Genomic DNA, 17020 nt, shown 5'->3' with positions numbered 1-17020 from the left:
TTTCAGAAGATGTTTGACATGGTCCCTCACCAAAGACTTGACTTGACATAAGAGCATAAGAAGAGCCCCACAGGATCAGGTCATAGGCCCATCTAGTCCAGCTTCCTGTATCTCACAGTGGCCCACCAAATGCTTCAGGGAGCACACAGGACAACAGACACAACCTGCATCCTGGTGTCCTCCCCTGCATCTGGCAATCAGAGGCAGCCTGCCTCTAAAACTAAGAGCTTGCACATACCTACGATGACTTGTAACCCCTAATGAACTTTTCTAAAATCAGGAGGTTGCACATACACCTCATGGCTTGTAACCCATAATGGATTTTTCCTCCAGAAACTTGTCCAATCCCCTTTTAAAGGCGTCCAGGCCAGATGCCATCACCACATCCTGTGGCAAGGAGTTTCACAGACTGACCACACATCGAGTAAAGAAATATTTTCTTTTGTCTGTCCTAACCCGCCCAACACTCAATTTTAGTGGCTGTCCCCTGGTTCTGGTGTTATGTGAGAGTGTAAAGAGCATCTCTTATCCACTTTATCCTTCCTGTGCATGATTTTGTATGTCTCCATCAGGTCCCCCCTCAGGCGCCTCTTTTCTAGGCTGAGGGGCCCAAAGGCCAGTCATCTTGGGCCCAATCCTGTCCAGTTCCGCAGTGCTGGTGCAGCTGTGGCAGTGGGGCTGCGCTGCGTCCTGTGGAGGGAGGCAGTCCCCTGGAGGATTTGTTCCCTCATCCTGGGCCGCCTTGTGGCTGCAGCGGGGCCCTGAGCGCTCTCTGCTGCACCTTTTCTGCTCGCACTGTGCCCAGAACCGGCCTTCCGTCGCTCGGTGGTGCTGCTGGCTGAGCCCCCCGTTCCCTCCCCTGCGGAGGCTGTGAGGAGGCGAAGCGGGTGCTCCGGGGGGAAGAGGGCGCCCCCCTGCCCCTGCAGCGTGGGGGGCCGTGGGACAGAAGCCTTGTGACTCAGCAGCGTCCGTCTCCCGCTCGAGGCGGCAGGGAGAGCCTCTCCTCTCCTCTCCTCTCCACAGGCCCAGCAGTCCAAGAGCAGCAGCGGAGCCTCCGTGTGGCGCTGGGACGGTCTCGGCCTGCAGAGGGCGCAGCACTCAAGCGACCCAGAGGCCTCCACGTGCCAGCACACTCACGAGCCCCGCGGGGCCTAGCCCGGCCTCGCAGCCTCCACACCCCGCTTGGGCGCTCAACTGGACGAGCCACACGGTCAGCGCTGCGCAGGCGCCCTCTTAAGGCACTCTGTCTCCGCCAGGCGCTCAGCTCCGGGCTGGGCCGGGCAGCTCTTCCTGCGCATGCGCAAGCGGCACGGCTCCCTTGCGCCCCCGCCTGCCGGCAACCTGCGCTCCTCTCAACTGCCGCTCCCTGAAGAGTCTGCGCGAGAAAACTACCTCCCCCAGAATGCCCCGCGCGTCCCGTGTCAGGCAAGATGGCGGTGCCTGCCGGGAAGAAGGTGAGGCTGCAGGGGCCCGGCGGGGCAGGAGTTCGTCCCGGGGACCTGGCCGTGACACCTCCGAGTGCGCCCGGCCTGGAGGGAGGGAGGGAGGGAGACCGTGCGCGGAGGGTCCTGGCAGCAGCAGCAGCGCCGCATCTGGAGGGATTCTGCTGTGGAGGCCGCGGAGGCAGAGCCTCCCCTGGAGCGCTTCGAACAGCGTCACCGCCATGCGAGCTGAGGCGGGACCGGGCCTGGGGAGCTGGCGCCGGCTGAGGCAGAGCCCCCCCACCGGGGCCCCTCACGGTGGCGTAGCTGGAGGGGGGCGGAGCACTCAGCCTGCCGGGGAGCTGGGCGAGCGGCCCCTCCCTTCGGAGCCATTCAGAGCCGTACGGCTCGATTTTTCCTCCCCCCCCCGCCGGGAATGGCTCCGAAGGGAGGGGCCGGTCGCCCCCCTTCCAGCTACGCCACCTGCCCCTCAAGAAGCACCCTGTGGGGTGAGGCAGAGCCTCCCCTTCAGAGTCCTCTCAAGTGCCACCACTGCTGTGTGAGGCGCTCAGGCACACTCTGCCCTCCTGCAAGGCGTGTGGGTCGAGCAGTGCTGATTGAAGGACTCTGGTGGGGGCTCTGCTTCCCCCCACCGCACCTCCCTGGGCAGGCGTGTCCAGGGCAGGAGAGTGTTTGGGACTCTGTCAGGTGCTGAGAACAGCCTTCCTGTGTCCTGATTGGCACATGAGTGCGACTCGCCATGCAAGGGGGAGGGAGCCACATCTCCTGAGCTTCCCTCTTCTGCAGGCATGACAGGTGAAGGACTGCTCTCCATCTGCATCGCCCCATCACAAAGCTTTCCCAGAGAAGAGAAGCCAGGTGTTACCACACCCCTGCACGCAACTGTGACCTGATATTTTCACAACTGTCAGGCCTGTCCCCGCCTGCCTCTTCAGTCTGTGGAGGCCGCATACTCCTCCAGCTCAGCAAGTCACATTCACCACCCCCTTCACTTTTGATCATGCCTGGAGCTCCCGTTCAGAACTCCCCTTCCTCATCCCCATCCCTCCTAAACACCCACATTTCCGTAGCACCTTTGACCTCCCACCTGCTCAGACCCCAAACTGAAAATGTGTTCAGCTTCCACCTGCGCATAGTCTTCCTCCCTTGATTGTCTCCTCTGTCAGAATACAGCTGTGTGAGCTTCACAGAGCAGAGACCTGTCTTTGGTTTATGGCGCCCAGTACTTGCACATTAGTAGTGCTATTGAAATGAAAAGGTGCAACCGTTATCATGTGGGACAGGATACTGTGAAGTTAAGTACAGAGCTGAAATTGGCACCATTCTGAGAAGGAATCCTAGTACCTTCTGTATGAAAATGACATTCTGAGGGTTCTGTTGCATACAACCCATCCTTTCCCGTCCTCACAAACACTGATGTCGGGAAGCTGTTAAGCACTGTAGTATCAAGGTGTTGCTTTGTGCTGTAATGAACCATTCCAAAGGACTGGAGCCTCTGGAGCATTTGGTGCTTCTCCAGGCCAGTGTTATTGTTGATGGTCAAAGTTTGCCAGAAGTGTAGAAACAGTTCCTTGCTGTGAATAGACATTTTGTACACAAATGTTAACATAAAGTAGTCCCTGCATTCTTTTCTTCTTTCTAAAACAGTGTTTCTCAAACTGGGTCGGAACCCACTAGGTGGGTCACAAATCAATTTCAGGTGGGTCCCCATTCATTTCAATATTTTATTTTTAATATATTAGATTCGATGCTACCCTGGTAAATGACTGCATTTGGGAAATGTCACAGATCCGTACATCTAATGGGCTGCTATGAAGATGTTTTTAACAATGGTAGTCAATGGGACTTACTTCTGGGTAAGTGTGAGTAGGACCGCAGCCAAGGATTGTTAAAAATTTTCCTGCTTGATGATGTCACTTTCAGTCATGACATCACTCCTGGTGGGTCTCATTCTAAAAAGTGGGTTCCAGGGCTAAATGAGCGAGAACCACTGCTCTAAAATATTTACATTTGGCACTTGAATCTCAGTTGCCCTCATGGGCATTATGTACCTCAGCTTGAGGTCTGTAAAGTCACAGGTGTCTGATTGCTGGAGCCCTTCAGAATTTGATATGGATGCTTTGGCATTTGAAATTTTGAGTACTGAGTAGTGGAAACTTTTTAGAATAAAGTTTTTTCTGGCTGTGCCATGACTTGTCTCTCCCCCCCCCCCCACACACACACACACTGTCCAACCAGTACAACTTAAGTTGCAAAATGCTCTGAGGCTCGCAGAATGTTGGCACTATCATCACATGAAGGCAAATCAACAACTTTGTCGTATTTGGAGTTGGAGATTATTCCTGTTTGTAGGTCTCTGTTTTTGACAGCTAAATGCTATGTCTTCCCTTCTTGCTGAGGAATGACACTCTAAGAGTCAAGGCTGTTGTATCTGAGTCCAAAGCAATCTTGGGTGCTGTCAGAGTAGGTGGTTTTGTGTATTGACTTCCCAGCCGGTACACATGCATTTATAAAAACACATGATGATCCAAGACAGCAGGGCTGTGGGGTTAGAAGCAATGCTGGGTAGGGTCAGAAGTTTTGTGTCCTGAAATCACAGTTCTGGCGAGAGCTGGCATGTTGGAGCAAGATGGCTCTGTGTTTGTCGCATTGAAATCACCTTGAAGTGCAGAGGCTACATGCTTGCCAGGATCTGTGACCTCTCTGCAGTGTGCTTGTCAGAACTGCAGTGGGTGATGTTGCAGATGCTGCAACCTTTGCATGGCTTTGAGTGATGATTCTAGATAATGCAGCGAGACAAGCAGACTGTAGAATGACCACTTTTCTGACTTTAATGTTGGAAATTCGTCACAGAAGATCCGTTTTACCTTTGAAAAAGGCTGTGCGAGGCCTGAGGGCTGTGCACACATCTCCTTTAAAACATTGTGCTAAATCATAGTCAAAAATTGGCACTTCGGAACTTAACTTTGAAAAACTGTCCGCTGTTAATACTTTGTCCCTTTCCTGTGGATTTGCTCTGTAACAGCGGCCATTATGCATGCTGTAAAAAGTGGGTTCCAGTGCTGAAATGTTTGAGAACCACTGGCTATAGCCCAGTGGCGTAGCTAAAGGGGTGCAGGGAGTCACAAATGCACTGGGCTACAGGGTGGGGGAGCTACAATGCCTGAATGTGAATGTCAGGCTGCTGCAGGCGCACAGAGGAGAGGAGCTTCAGAGGGGGGCGACAGTTGACTCCTGCCCTCCTTGCTGCTGCACCTTACACATGCCGTCCCCAACTGCTGCTGCTGCTGCCACCTCAGCTGCCAGGCCATGTGCTGCTGCTGCTTGTTGCGGTTCCAGCGCTGTGTGTTGCTTTGCTAGTGCTGGGGCTGGTGACTGAGCTGCAGGCCCTGCGGAGCAGAGGAGCAACAAGAAGCAGTCGCCGTGTGTCTCTCTCTTACTGCAACCGAACCTGAGTCTCTCCTCTCTGCTATGTGCACGGCAAGGGGCTGCAGGAGAGAGAGGCACATGGCAACGGGACTGCTTCTTGTTGCTCCTCTGTTCTGTGAAAATTTTCACAATTTTGCCCACTATTGTCAAGTTTAACTTGTTGCCCTTCTAAAATTTGTTGCCTGGTGTAATTGCTACCTTCTGCACCCCCTTAGCTATGCCACTGGCTACAACGTTTGGGGCTTTTCAGGCTAGAACAGTGGTACCCAACCTTTAGGAGTCCGTGTGGACCACTGAGGCAAAAATTTGAATAGTCATGGACCACATGCAATGCCAGCTCCGCCCTCTCTAGTGCTCTGTGGGGAAATATCTCACAGTGAGCACTCCCCCTTGGATACAGAATGGATTGCTCACAGCCGCTGCCTTCAGTGTCTCCACCCTCTCTGTGGAGAAGCATCTCCCAAGTGAGCACTCCCCCACGCACTACCAAAGAGGGCAGAGAATGGATCACCTGTGGCACTTCAGTGCAGGCTACAAACAGTCTTTTCTCTGCCCTCTCTGGTGGTCCGTGAGGGAGCCCTTCCTTGGCAGGACACTAGAAGTGATAAGAGATTATTGTTTTTCTTGAGACATTGTGGATCGATTCTCAGTCTTGCGAATCATCTGTGGTCTGAGGACCACAGGTTGGCAACCAGTGGTCTAGAGCAGGGTGTGCAAACTTTTTGGGAGGAAGGCTACATCATCTCTCTGACACTGTGTCGGGGGCTGGGAAAAATTAATTGACATTTCAAATTTGAATAAATTTACATAAATTTACACAAATGAATATATTAGATATGGAACTTATATGAATGAAGGTCTTGCAATAGCTCAAGGCCTGTAAAAGACCTTGCACAAAGCAAGGCTGGCCTTTCCCGCTTCCTGTATCTCATCTAGTCCAGCTTCCTGTATCTCACAGTGGCCCACCAAATGCCCCAGGGAGCACACAAGACAACAGACACAACCTGTATCCCGGTGCCCTCTCCTGCATCTGGCAATCAGAGACAGCCTGCCTCTAAAACCAATAGTTTGCACATACCTACTATCACTTGTAACCCGTAATGAGGTTTTCCTCCAGCCTCTTCATGGATTCTTTCAGGCTTATCTCTGTAAGTGCTTGGCAGGAGCAGATCCCAGCTTTGCTGAGGGTTCACTGTGCCACCCTGGGTAATTTGCTGTTGAGATCAGTGCCCATTCTGTGAACAGGGCAATGCTGGTGCTGTAGTTCTGCAAGGGTGTTGTGAGGGTGAACATCATAGGATGCTAGAGCAATTTTAGAATAACAGTCTGAATGTAGGTAAGAGGGAAAGTACCTCAATAAGCAGCATTGAAATTGCTGAAGGAAAGAAGCAGGGAGCAAGGACAAAGGGATGGAGAAGGGCAGTTTAGAGAGCAGTGGCATTGCTTGCATTGGGCTTCCCTCTTTCAGTTTAACAGCAAGAGGGATGCATCAGCTGAGTCCTGGATCTCTGTCTTTAGGCAAGGAACTCCTTGAAGGTTCTGGTCCAGCTCATTTTGCTACATCATTTATTCTGGACACGATTTCCTGGGGCAATTGTATTAAAGCAGTGATTTTTCAACCAGTGTGCTATGGCACATTGACATGCTGCGAATGGTCTGTAGGTGTGCTGTGGAAGTTTGGGGGAGGGTTATTTATTAGTATGAACATTGGGGAATGTGAGCCACCCCCCAACAGCATGGTGTGCCTTGTCAATTGTAAAAAAACTGATGCTGTTCCCTGACAATTTTAGCACTTTGTCAGTGTGCTGTGAGATGAAAAAGGTTGAAAATTGCTGTATTAAACAATGCCATGCAAGTCTTGTGAGCAAGGACAGTGTGAGTGGACTAGGTAGCTCCACAGTATTGTCTTTTAATGGGATTTTCCTTTTTCTCCACAGAGAATGCGGTAAAAGTTCATCATCACACAGTGAAAAGTAGATGCCAAAGTACTGATTAACAATGCCTGGTAGTAAGTATGGCAGCATTTTTATAATGTGGTGGGAAATACAAGGAACTTGCATTATGAATTCAGGATGCAATCCTGGGAAAGAAATCCTCTTCCCCCAAACCCAAAGATAGTGTTGCAAGGGCTGTGCATCTTTGAAGGTGGAGCTTTAGCTTTGATTCTTTCCAGATTGTGACAGTCACACTCATTTTTATCCAGAAACATATCAGAAGTTGGACTTGGATGCTAGCTGCCGCTGCAGCAGTTGAGCCGTTTTTGCCTGGCCTACAAAATGGGTTTTGTGTACATGTGTACAAAATGGGACCAAAAAGTGTACATGTTTGGTCCCTGTTGGGTATGTGCAACATTGGGCAGAAATGGCTTTAAACTCTATGAAGTTTACTTCTAGTACATATGCATAGGATTGCATTGTTAGGCCATTCCACATGTGATACTGAAATCACTACAGGTAGACCACAGCTGCGATACAAGGACATCTGCAAGAGGGATCTGAAGGCCTTAGGAGTAGACCTCAACAAGTGGGAAACCCTGGCCTCTGAGCGGCCCGCTTGGAGGCAGGCTGTGCAGCATGGCCTTTCCCAGTTTGAAGAGACACTTGGCCAACAGTCTGAGGCAAAGAGGCAAAGAAGGAAGGCCCATAGCCAGGGAGACAGACCAGGGACAGACTGCACTTGCTCCTGGTGTGGAAGGGATTGTCACTCCCGAATCGGCCTTTTCAGCCACACTAGACGCTGTTTGAGAACGACCATCCAGAGCGCGATACCATAGTCTTTCGAGACTGAAGGTTGCCAACATCAACAACTGAAATCAGTAAATAATTACATTAGAGTGTGTTCTTCTGCCTCTTTTCTTATTTGCCCAAATAGATGTTCTGTTTTTTTGTTTTGTTTTTTTCCTGATTCAGTCTTATTTTCTTTCATTAACAATACTGTTGAATTTTGCCCCAGGACTGTCCAGAAGGTTTGGTGCAGAGAAAAGGTTGTCTTTAATAATATAATAATATATAATATACAGTATTTATATACCGCCTTTCTTGGTCTTTATTCAAGACTTTATTCAAGGCGGTTTACACAGGCAGGCTTATTAAATCCACGCAGGGATTTTTACAAATTGAAAGAAGGTTCTCTCTTTCAAGAACCACCACATTCAAGGTGTCACACTCCGATCTGGTTTAACATTCTGGCCTCCATCCTCCCACGCTCCGAGCAGATGGAACAGCTCAGCTGCAGCTTGCCAGCTGCTTCAAGGTCGCACGGTGCCGGTGGCCTTGAACTGGCGACCTTGTGGATGTTAATCTTCAGGCAAATGGAGGCTCTACCCTCTAGACCAGACCTCCTGCCCTCTTTAAAAAAGAGACAACGATTTGAAGTGGCCAGCAGCTCTTTTTTTTACTCCTTCTCTAAGTGCATGGAATGACTTTGAAACGCAAGTGCTTTTCTGTCTAGATCTTTCTGAGATGCTTTATCTGCAGGAAGCCTGAATCTTGCCTGAAACCTCACAGATACAATGGGATTCCCATCCAATATTAAGCACGCTTTTTTGGTGGTGGTTATTTTTTGTTCAAGTACCTGTAACTTTTCCAGTGTAGAAAACATGCATTTTGCCCATTCTTAACTATTGACCACAGAGAGGTCTCTTTTTAGAAGTACAACTTTCGCAAGTGAACAATTCATTCCTTTTATTGAGTGCAGAAGGTAATCAGTGCCACTCCTGCTTGAAGGTGAATGAAATCTTTCAGTGAAACAAATAACAATCTGAGACAGACTACATAGCAAGCATGTGAAAGGCAGGAGTGTTACAAAAGAGTAATGTTCAGTTATGGTTTGATGCCATTGGAAGTTGATTACTTGGATGCTATCAATTCTTTTTCATGATTGATGAATCTCCCCTTGCCATGGGAGTCAAGGGGCCCTTAGTTCTTTGGCTAATGACAGATGTTGGAATTATTAGTTATTGAAAGGCAAACATATTTGAGAGGTGAATTCAAAAGTTTATTTTACTCCACAGTGTCTGTATGAGTTCGCTTGCACAGCTCGAAGTCTCACACTTCACTCAGAGCTATCCCAACATGTTTTGGTGTCCAAGATGGAAAATGTAATTGGGATCCCCTACTCTCCACTAATTAATAGGAAAGACAATCCCCCAGGAAGTTGTTTAACACAAGGCTCATTAAAATGAATGGGAGCCTTGTGTGAACATGTTACAACTCCTTTTCATTTCTGTGGAGCTTGTGTAGGAGCGTGGCCCAGGGATCAGCTGTGCAGCTCCACTGCACTAAGTGGCTGCCTCAGTTTTTAGTTTCAGCAATCAGGAGCATCACTTATCCCTCAATAACTAATGATCCATTAAAGAATAAAATGCTTTGCTATGGGGAAATGGTCCCACTACCTGCACTGTATGGGGTAAAAAGAGTTCAGCTCTTCTTATGAGTAGGAATATTTGCTTGTCGTTGTGCGGGAAATTGAACTCCAAGAATTGGAAACTTCCCTTGGTGATTACAGATCCAGGGAGGTTATTGCTTTATAAATGCTGCTTTTTCTGCCCCCAGAGCCGCACTCTGAAGAAAAGCGAAGAAGTATAGAAGTGTATTTGGCATTTTTTTAAGCAACTTTGGGACAGTCTCATTGCCAACACTGCTCACACACCTACCACTGCACATGTAAACACACTGTCCAGATGCTTCAGCCACTGGGCAGTTAAGCTTATTATTCAGGCAGACATGTGCTTGCAAGTGAGCTTATGCCAAAGTGGGAAGCCTGAATTTGCAAGTCTCCACAATGTTGCAGCCATCTCTTCTGATCAATGGCCCTTGTTTACCATGATCTTGATTAGGAGGAACAGTGCCTCACCCTCTCCAGGATGAAGTCCTGGCTGAACTTCTGGAATCTCTGCTAAGGACCAAGATGAAGCTAGGAGGGACTGTGCTCTTTTGGAAAAGGAGGCCATTGGCCACAGTCTGCAGGCTTGTGCAAAGGTTAATGATGATGAATTTTTGTAATGGATAACATTTTGAGAATTGTTTTACCTCTTACTTGGCTGCATGTAAATTAACCAAAGTAAGCATAAACTGTAGGTTTTTCTTTGGAACAATACTGGTTGTCCAGTTAGTTGTATGTCTTACAACAGAGTGGCTGGACTAAGTTACATTGATGTCAGATGTAAGGACCCAGGCTGGATAGGGCTACACAGCCTCTGTTCTGTCCAGTACTTGGCATTGTTCATGGAACCTGATATGTGGCGTTTCATTTATCAAGTACTCCGACTTCAATGTCACGTAGCTGGATGTCTGTTGCCTGCACTTGAATTGGCATTGCAAAGCTTAGGCTGGAAGGAGGTGGCAAGTTGACCAGGGACAGCTAAAGCAACGCAGAGTTGAAGTCGTAGGGAAGGTGGAACAGAATGAAGGCATATATTGCAGTTCCAGTAGCTGAGCAAGATAAGTCCTATGACTACAATCCTGCTTGGGAGCCAGGCCCGTGTGTGTGTTGTGGTAGGTGAATTCTTCTGCTTTCTCCCTATCCTATTATTTTGCTGAAACGGAGGTTTTCTTGGTTTGATGAAAACAGAAAGCATGCATACATGCGAAAGCATAAAATACAACATAAAAATGCGGCAGTAACAAATAATAAAATATGGTACAGTATAGAACCTGCAGACTGGAGGCGTGTGTGAGAGAGTATGTGTGTGAGTGAGTGTGAGAGAGAGACAGAGAGACTTTAAACCAGAGGTGTCAAACATAAGGCCCGGGGGCCGGATGCAGCCCGAGGAAGCTTTTTATCTGGCCCTTAGGCTCTCAGCTGCTGAGCAGTGCCTAAGTGTTACTGCTGAAAGGGCAACCCCCATGAAAATTGGGCTCTCCTATATCTTGAAAGATTATCAAGATTTGTGTATTTTCTCTTCTGTCATTTGCAACTAATGAGTTCCTAAGTGAGAAAAAGTGGTGCATATTTTTGGTTATGACCAGTTTAATGACATAACTTCTTGCCTAATGACATCACTTCCAGCCCTCAGAAGGCATCATGAATGCTATTTGGCCCTCTGTATGAAACGAGTTTGACACCCCTTGACAATGGCAAAACCGATGCCATTGTGTAGCCTTTGGTCCATCCTCTGATCGTCTTTTTTTCTCTTTCACTTCTAGTGATACCAAAGTGTGTTCATGTGATGTGCTGATAGTTTTAGATCAGACATGCACATTTTGTTGCTCTTATCAATAGAAAGGCCTTCTACATGCTGTACAATCCGTTCAGTGGAGAGCGAAATAGAGTTTGACTCTACAGTCCAAATGTTTGCAAGACTTTGAATGTGGTTTCCAGGGGGGAAATACCTTACATTCCGGTTTTTTCTGCTAGTGGATAGGATATGCCTTGCATAGCTTCTGGCCTTTTCCAGGATGTCCAGTGTGAATATGCACTCTGGGAGCCTGTGAAACCCCTTCCTTTATTGCCATTGATATTTCTGCCTTCCTACATGTTGGCTTCAGGTAACTGTAGGTACCTGTGCAGTGGTTTGCATCTCTCTGCAGATCTAGATAACTGGTATGTAGATGTGCTGTGAAATAATATTGTTGTTTTTTTAAAGCAGTGACTAGATGCGCAAGCAGTACAAGAACACATGGGAGTCCTGTCCTCCAATGGGAATATGTCTCTAAATAATATGAGGTCCATTGTGAGACACGAATACATCTTGTGATCTGAAACTGGTTAAAGATGTACCATTGTGTCAAGACTTGGGAGAGATCCAGTTTCTACAGTTTCCTCTGGTTGCACCTGAGCTTGTGTATTCAGTTGTTGATTGCTGTCTCTCCTCCCCCCCCCCCATTAAAAATACTGATAATACTCTCAAGCTTGTTATGTACAGTATCTGGGAAACTTTCCCACAAAAGTGGATATGCAGTATTTGCATCGGAAAATGCAGATTGCTGGTATAGCTTCACTTTCATTACCATTGTTTTCACAGGAGTCTGCTGCTGCTGTGCTGCCCTGCGTCCTCGTTACAAGCGCCTCGTGGATAACATATTTCCTGAAGATCCCAAAGTAAGCAAGGACTTCCATTGTCAGCAACCTGTTAAATGCATCTTCTTGTGCATGGGAGGCCAGTCAGCTCCCCTGCCATTGTGAAGTTGTGGCTTGGCTTCCCAGGTTGTGTCACTGTTGCTGGGCAGGGATGCATTCACACACTTTGATAGAAGAGGTGCATATTTGCTTTGCTTCATTTAAATTCAATTTATTTAAAAATTTGTGCCCTGATTAAACAGGCTCCATTTGACTTTCAAATCAGCTTACAACAAATATAATATATAATAATAATATACAGTATTTATATACCGCCTTTCTTGGTCTTTATTCAAGACTTTATTCAAGGCGGTTTACACAGGCAGGCTTATTAAATCCACGCAGGGATTTTTACAAATTGAAAGAAGGTTCTCTCTTTCAAGAACCACCACATTCAAGGTGTTACACTCCGATCTGGTTTAACATTCTGGCCTCCATCCTCCCACGCTCCGAACAGATGGAACAGCTCAGCTGCAGCTTGCCAGCTGCTTCAAGGTCGCACGGTGCCGGTGGCCTCGAACTGGCGACCTTGTGGATGTTAATCTTCAGGCAAATGGAGGCTCTACCCTCTAGACCAGACCTCCTGCCCTAGTTTTGACCTAGAACAAAAATCACTAGTGTAATACAAACCATTTTAAAACAAATATATTAAGGCTTACATCGCTGGATGAGTTTAAAACATAATTCAGTATGTTGCTCAAGTCTTTAAGCCATGGATTAAAACACATTATAGGATCTAGTTCCAATGTTTCACTTTCAACAGTGGAAAGCATCTTCAGGGGTGGTGGAAGTTGAAAGTGAAACGTTAGGACTTGATCCTGTAATGTTTTAATCCATGGCTTAAAGACTTAAGCAACATATTAAAGTACAGGTCCAGCCTATTTATAAATGGATTTTTTATACACGGATTTGACTCAACACGAATGGCCCCTGCAAATGAGAAGGAATGTGCTGATCCCTGGAGAAGGGGAATGCATCTCTTTAAAATCAGTTTAAAAAACTGAACAAGTCTAAAAAGGTCCTTTAACAATTGTCTCCTTAATGAGAGAGAGGGAAGGCAGCTGGCTGACAATCCATCAATCCTTCTCTTCCCAGTGTACCCCTCCCTTCCACCTGAGCAAGTGAAAGAAAGGTGATCCCTTTGCATTGGTGAAGGGAGGGGCTGAGTGTAAGCTCTCAGCTCTTTGTAAGCTCTTGGAGGAGGACTGATTGATGGATTGTCTTATTAATGACTCTTATCTTACATCTCAAAGGTCAGCAAGGCTGTTTCTAAATTACCAGAGCAAAGAAACTTTAAATTGATTTGCTTTATGGAACTCAGTAATGGGAGGAATGCTTGGAAAGGAACTGAATAATTAGTCTCAACCTGTATGTTTTAAATACATATTTTAAAACTGTTTGAAAGCCCACCTGACACATAGAAACCCATTAAGTGAACAGCCCACCTACAAGCAGCACTACAGTCTAAAGCCATCTTGCCAACTTCCGGAATTCCTGAGGTGTTTCTGCACAGGAACATCCTCCCAAAGTTTTATGATGATTAGAAGGGAGTTGGCCAAGTTAGCAGGCCTGCTCGGGAGGGAATTCTGGAAACAGAGCCTCAACAGAGAAGGCTCTTGATCTTCTCTGTCAAGAGAGATCTGTCTTGACTATCAGCAGAACACAGCAGGGCCATTTGTTGGTGAGAAAGGTGGCTTTCTCTGAGGGGAATCCCTAGCATGTATGCACTGCTGAAACAGAGACGCCTGCGTTGGCTCAGTCATGTTGTGAGAATGGATGATGGCTGGATCCCAAAGGATCTCCTCTATGGAGAACTCGTGCAAGGAAAGCACCCTACAGATAGACCACAGCTGCGATACAAGGACATCTGCAAGAGGGATCTGAAGGCCTTAGGAGTGGACCTCAACAGGTGGGAAACCCTGGCCTCTGAGCGGCCCACTTGGAGGCAGCCTGTGCAGCATGGCCTTTCCCAGTTTGAAGAGACACTTGGCCAACAGTCTGAGGCAAAGAGGCAAAGAAGGAAGGCTCATAGCCAGAGAGACAGACCAGGGACAGACTGCACTTGCTCCCGTTGTGGAAGGGATTGTCACTCCCGAATCGGCCTTTTCAGCCACACTAGACGCTGTTCCAGAACCACCATTCAGAGCGCGATACCATAGTCTTTCGAGACTGAAGGTTGCCAACATACTAACCTTTCTGTTAAGGGCTAGTCAGCCAGCAGCACTTTGTCAGTGGAAAAATGCATTTTTCCTTCCTGCTTGTGTTTCAGTTGCAGCTGTTAACACTGGAATGTGGCTGCACAAGTGCCTTTGGCACCAGTAACAATGACCAACATGTCCTCCCTCAACCATGCCAGTCAGTTTTTCAAGAGTAAGTTTTATTTTGACAACTTAGAAACGGGGTGTTCGTTCTGCTCTACTACTTAAGTGCAGAAGCACCCTTGTTGCCTTTTCAAAAAACATGTGACAAGACTGCCTCCACCTGTTGCAACAATGACCTACCGTATTGTGAACTTCTCCCCCCCCCCTCATTTTAGAAATGGTTGTTTATGTGGAAAGGCCATGTCAGTGTTTGACTCCTGAAGACCGTTCCATTCCTTGCTGCTTCTTGGGTGCTTTTTTCTTCTCCTGTTCTGCTGGTTCTGCTTTTGGAACGGCAAAACCATGTTTATCAGTGACTGAAATAAAAGACTTGGATATCCGGCAGCTGGCCACACTGTTTGCCGTTCAGCCCTCTTTAGCTGAGGCAGCCCCTCGTATACCCAGAAACAGGAGAAGGATGTCAGAGTTGTGGAACCTGCAGGCAGCTTTACAAATAGTAATGGATGTCATTGCAGTTGAAAACTCCTTTCTGGCCCTCTGGTCTGTGCAGGATGGCCTCGTCAAAGCAGATATGGAGAAGCTGACGTTCTACGCTGTCTCTGCCCCCGAGAAGCTGGATCGAATTGGTGCCTACTTAGCAGAGAGACTAAGCAGGGATGTTGTCAGGCACCGCTATGGGTAAGAGCAGCATGCTTCTTGTGCCCACTTCCAGTGTCAGTTCTTATCTTTAGCAATGGAGCTGGCAGGGTTCATGTTTTCAGGGCTGATTTGCAGTGCAGTGTTCCTTGCCTGCTTTTGTGTGGCAAGTGTGAATTGTCCCAAGTAAAAGTGGGCAGGGAGACTTTCCTCAGTTGGCAGGAAGTGGATTCTTGTCTCTCTCAGGCTGTCTGAGTGCCACAGACAACTAACGCAGATATGTGTAGGCCAAATATTAAACACATTGGGGGAGGGGCCCGTAACTTTTGTGGATTTACTGCCAAGGCTGCTTTTATAAGAGCCTTACATTTCCTTCTGTCTGTTTTCCATTTGCTGTCAGGTATGTCTTCATTGCCATGGAAGCCCTGGATCAACTCCTGATGGCTTGCCATTCACAAAGCATCAAACCATTTGTGGAGAGTTTCCTCCACATGGTTGCCAAGCTGCTGGAATCTGGAGAGCCCAGGCTGCAAGTCTTAGGAACCAACTCAGTGAGTGAACCCTCCTTGCTCTCGCAGTTTTTTTTCAGTCAGGTTAGCACCCTGTCAAGGTCTTTGGAGGTAAGCAGATAAGAGCACCAGTCACCTACAGACCCCTGTGTGGAAGCTCCCTAATTTAATTATGTTAAGGGCCCAATCCTGTACCATAAGTGAGAATTATTATCCCCATGTTGCAGAAAGGGAAGACTAAGGCTAAGCGGGGATGGCTTCCTCGTGGCCACCTTGTGAGCTCATGGCAGAGATTAAATCTGAACCAGGGAAATCCTGATTTGCATTTCAGTCACTGTGCCACAGCAGCTCACAAGTACTTGCATATGGCATTGGGCAGTGGCTATTGCTCAGTGGTAGAACACATGGTTTGCATTCAGAAGATCCAACTCTTGGCATCTTCAGACATGACTGGGAAAGACCTCCTGAACTCTTGCAGAGCCACTGCCAGTCACTGTAAGAATACTGAGTGAATACTGAATACACACACAAAGAAAAAGTCAGTAGGTACATACACAAAACAGAAAAATACACATACGAAGAAAAAGTCAGTAGGTACATACACAAAACAGAAAAATACTATACAGTTCTCAGTAGAGAAAAAGACTAATTAACCATTAAGGAAATAAATGTATGCATATCTTTTAAACCCCTGTGAAGAGCCTGTGAGCATGGAACACATTGGAACCTTCAATGATTTCCAGTAATCTGCACCCCATGAGTCTTTTCCTATTTATTTTTAGATTGGCTTTTACATTTTGTGCCTAAGTGAAAATAAAATGGGGAGAAAGAGAGACCAGGGCGCCCCCCCCCCCCCAAAAAAAAAACCTCTGCATGTGGATTCAGGAAGGTCCTCTGGTCCTGCTCAGCAACTCCTGCAGGGCCTGGTTGCAGAGGATGAAGGTGAGGTATAAATTGGCAGCTGGCAAAATCTGCATGAGGGTTTCAGGGTCACAGGTCACTTTTATCCATCTAGGTACTCAGAAGTGTTTTCTGAATTGTGACTGGCCACCTTGGGAAACCTCAGAAGATTCTCTTCCTGTCTGTGGACTCTGTTCAAACTCAGTGCTTCCTGTACCATGTGGGCTAGGAACATGCTGTTTATATCTCCTCAGCAGCTTTGTGCCTATGGAAGATCAGTTTGCTTTAATGCTGAGTGAAAGATATTGTGTTCCCTCATCACTGCTGTATTAATGATGAGCTTTGAGAGCATCATGTTCTTGTGTAGAGGCTGGCTGTCATGAACCCACCAGTGATACAATTTCACAGTAACAGAACCTAGCTACTTTGTCTTCAGAGGGCTGCACTCTGCACCTTATTGTAGCAACACATTGCTAGTATCTTGTATCCAAGAATGTGACAGCTCCAATTGTTGGGCACATAGTACAAACACATGGGGCTGTTTGACCCGTACCCAAATCCATGCTTGCTTGCAATTTCAAGCAATTTCATAGAATACCATGAAGTCATCCTGGCTTTATGATTAGGAAGAGATATGCAAGAGTTATTGTATTGGTAGCCCTGGATGTTTCCGCATTGCAGAGATTGTCCAGGGCCTCAGAAGAGTAGGGGTTTATATCACAAG

The 17020-nt window shown here is 47.4% G+C and overlaps 1 protein-coding gene across 6 annotated transcripts in view; it reads left to right on the top strand.

Moving 5' to 3' along the window:
• Positions 1–1366: 1366 nt before the first annotated feature.
• The window catches only part of LOC136648206 (protein EFR3 homolog A), a 52426-nt gene continuing 36772 nt past the window's right edge, over positions 1367–17020 (top strand). Inside the window, exons 1-7 of one of the 6 annotated variants that reach the window (XM_066624278.1) lie at positions 1367–1454; positions 3185–3298; positions 6809–6879; positions 9709–9850; positions 11836–11912; positions 14802–14929; positions 15288–15438. In XM_066624278.1, the coding sequence (XP_066480375.1) occupies positions 14823–14929; positions 15288–15438 (258 nt within the window). In that variant the 5' untranslated portion in view covers positions 1367–1454; positions 3185–3298; positions 6809–6879; ... (1 more) ...; positions 11836–11912; positions 14802–14822. Of the gene's footprint in view, positions 1455–3104; positions 3142–3184; positions 3299–6808; positions 6880–9708; positions 9851–10231; positions 10367–11835; positions 11913–14801; positions 14930–15287; positions 15439–17020 lie in introns of those variants that run through there. The other 5 variants (XM_066624274.1, XM_066624275.1, XM_066624276.1 and 2 more) reach the window with 5 other exon arrangements.

Source organism: Tiliqua scincoides, chromosome 4, assembly GCF_035046505.1.
Source record: "Tiliqua scincoides isolate rTilSci1 chromosome 4, rTilSci1.hap2, whole genome shotgun sequence".
NCBI lineage: Eukaryota > Metazoa > Chordata > Lepidosauria > Squamata > Scincidae > Tiliqua > Tiliqua scincoides.
Note: the sequence above shows the minus strand (reverse complement) of the source record. Positions and strands in the feature narration are given on the sequence as shown.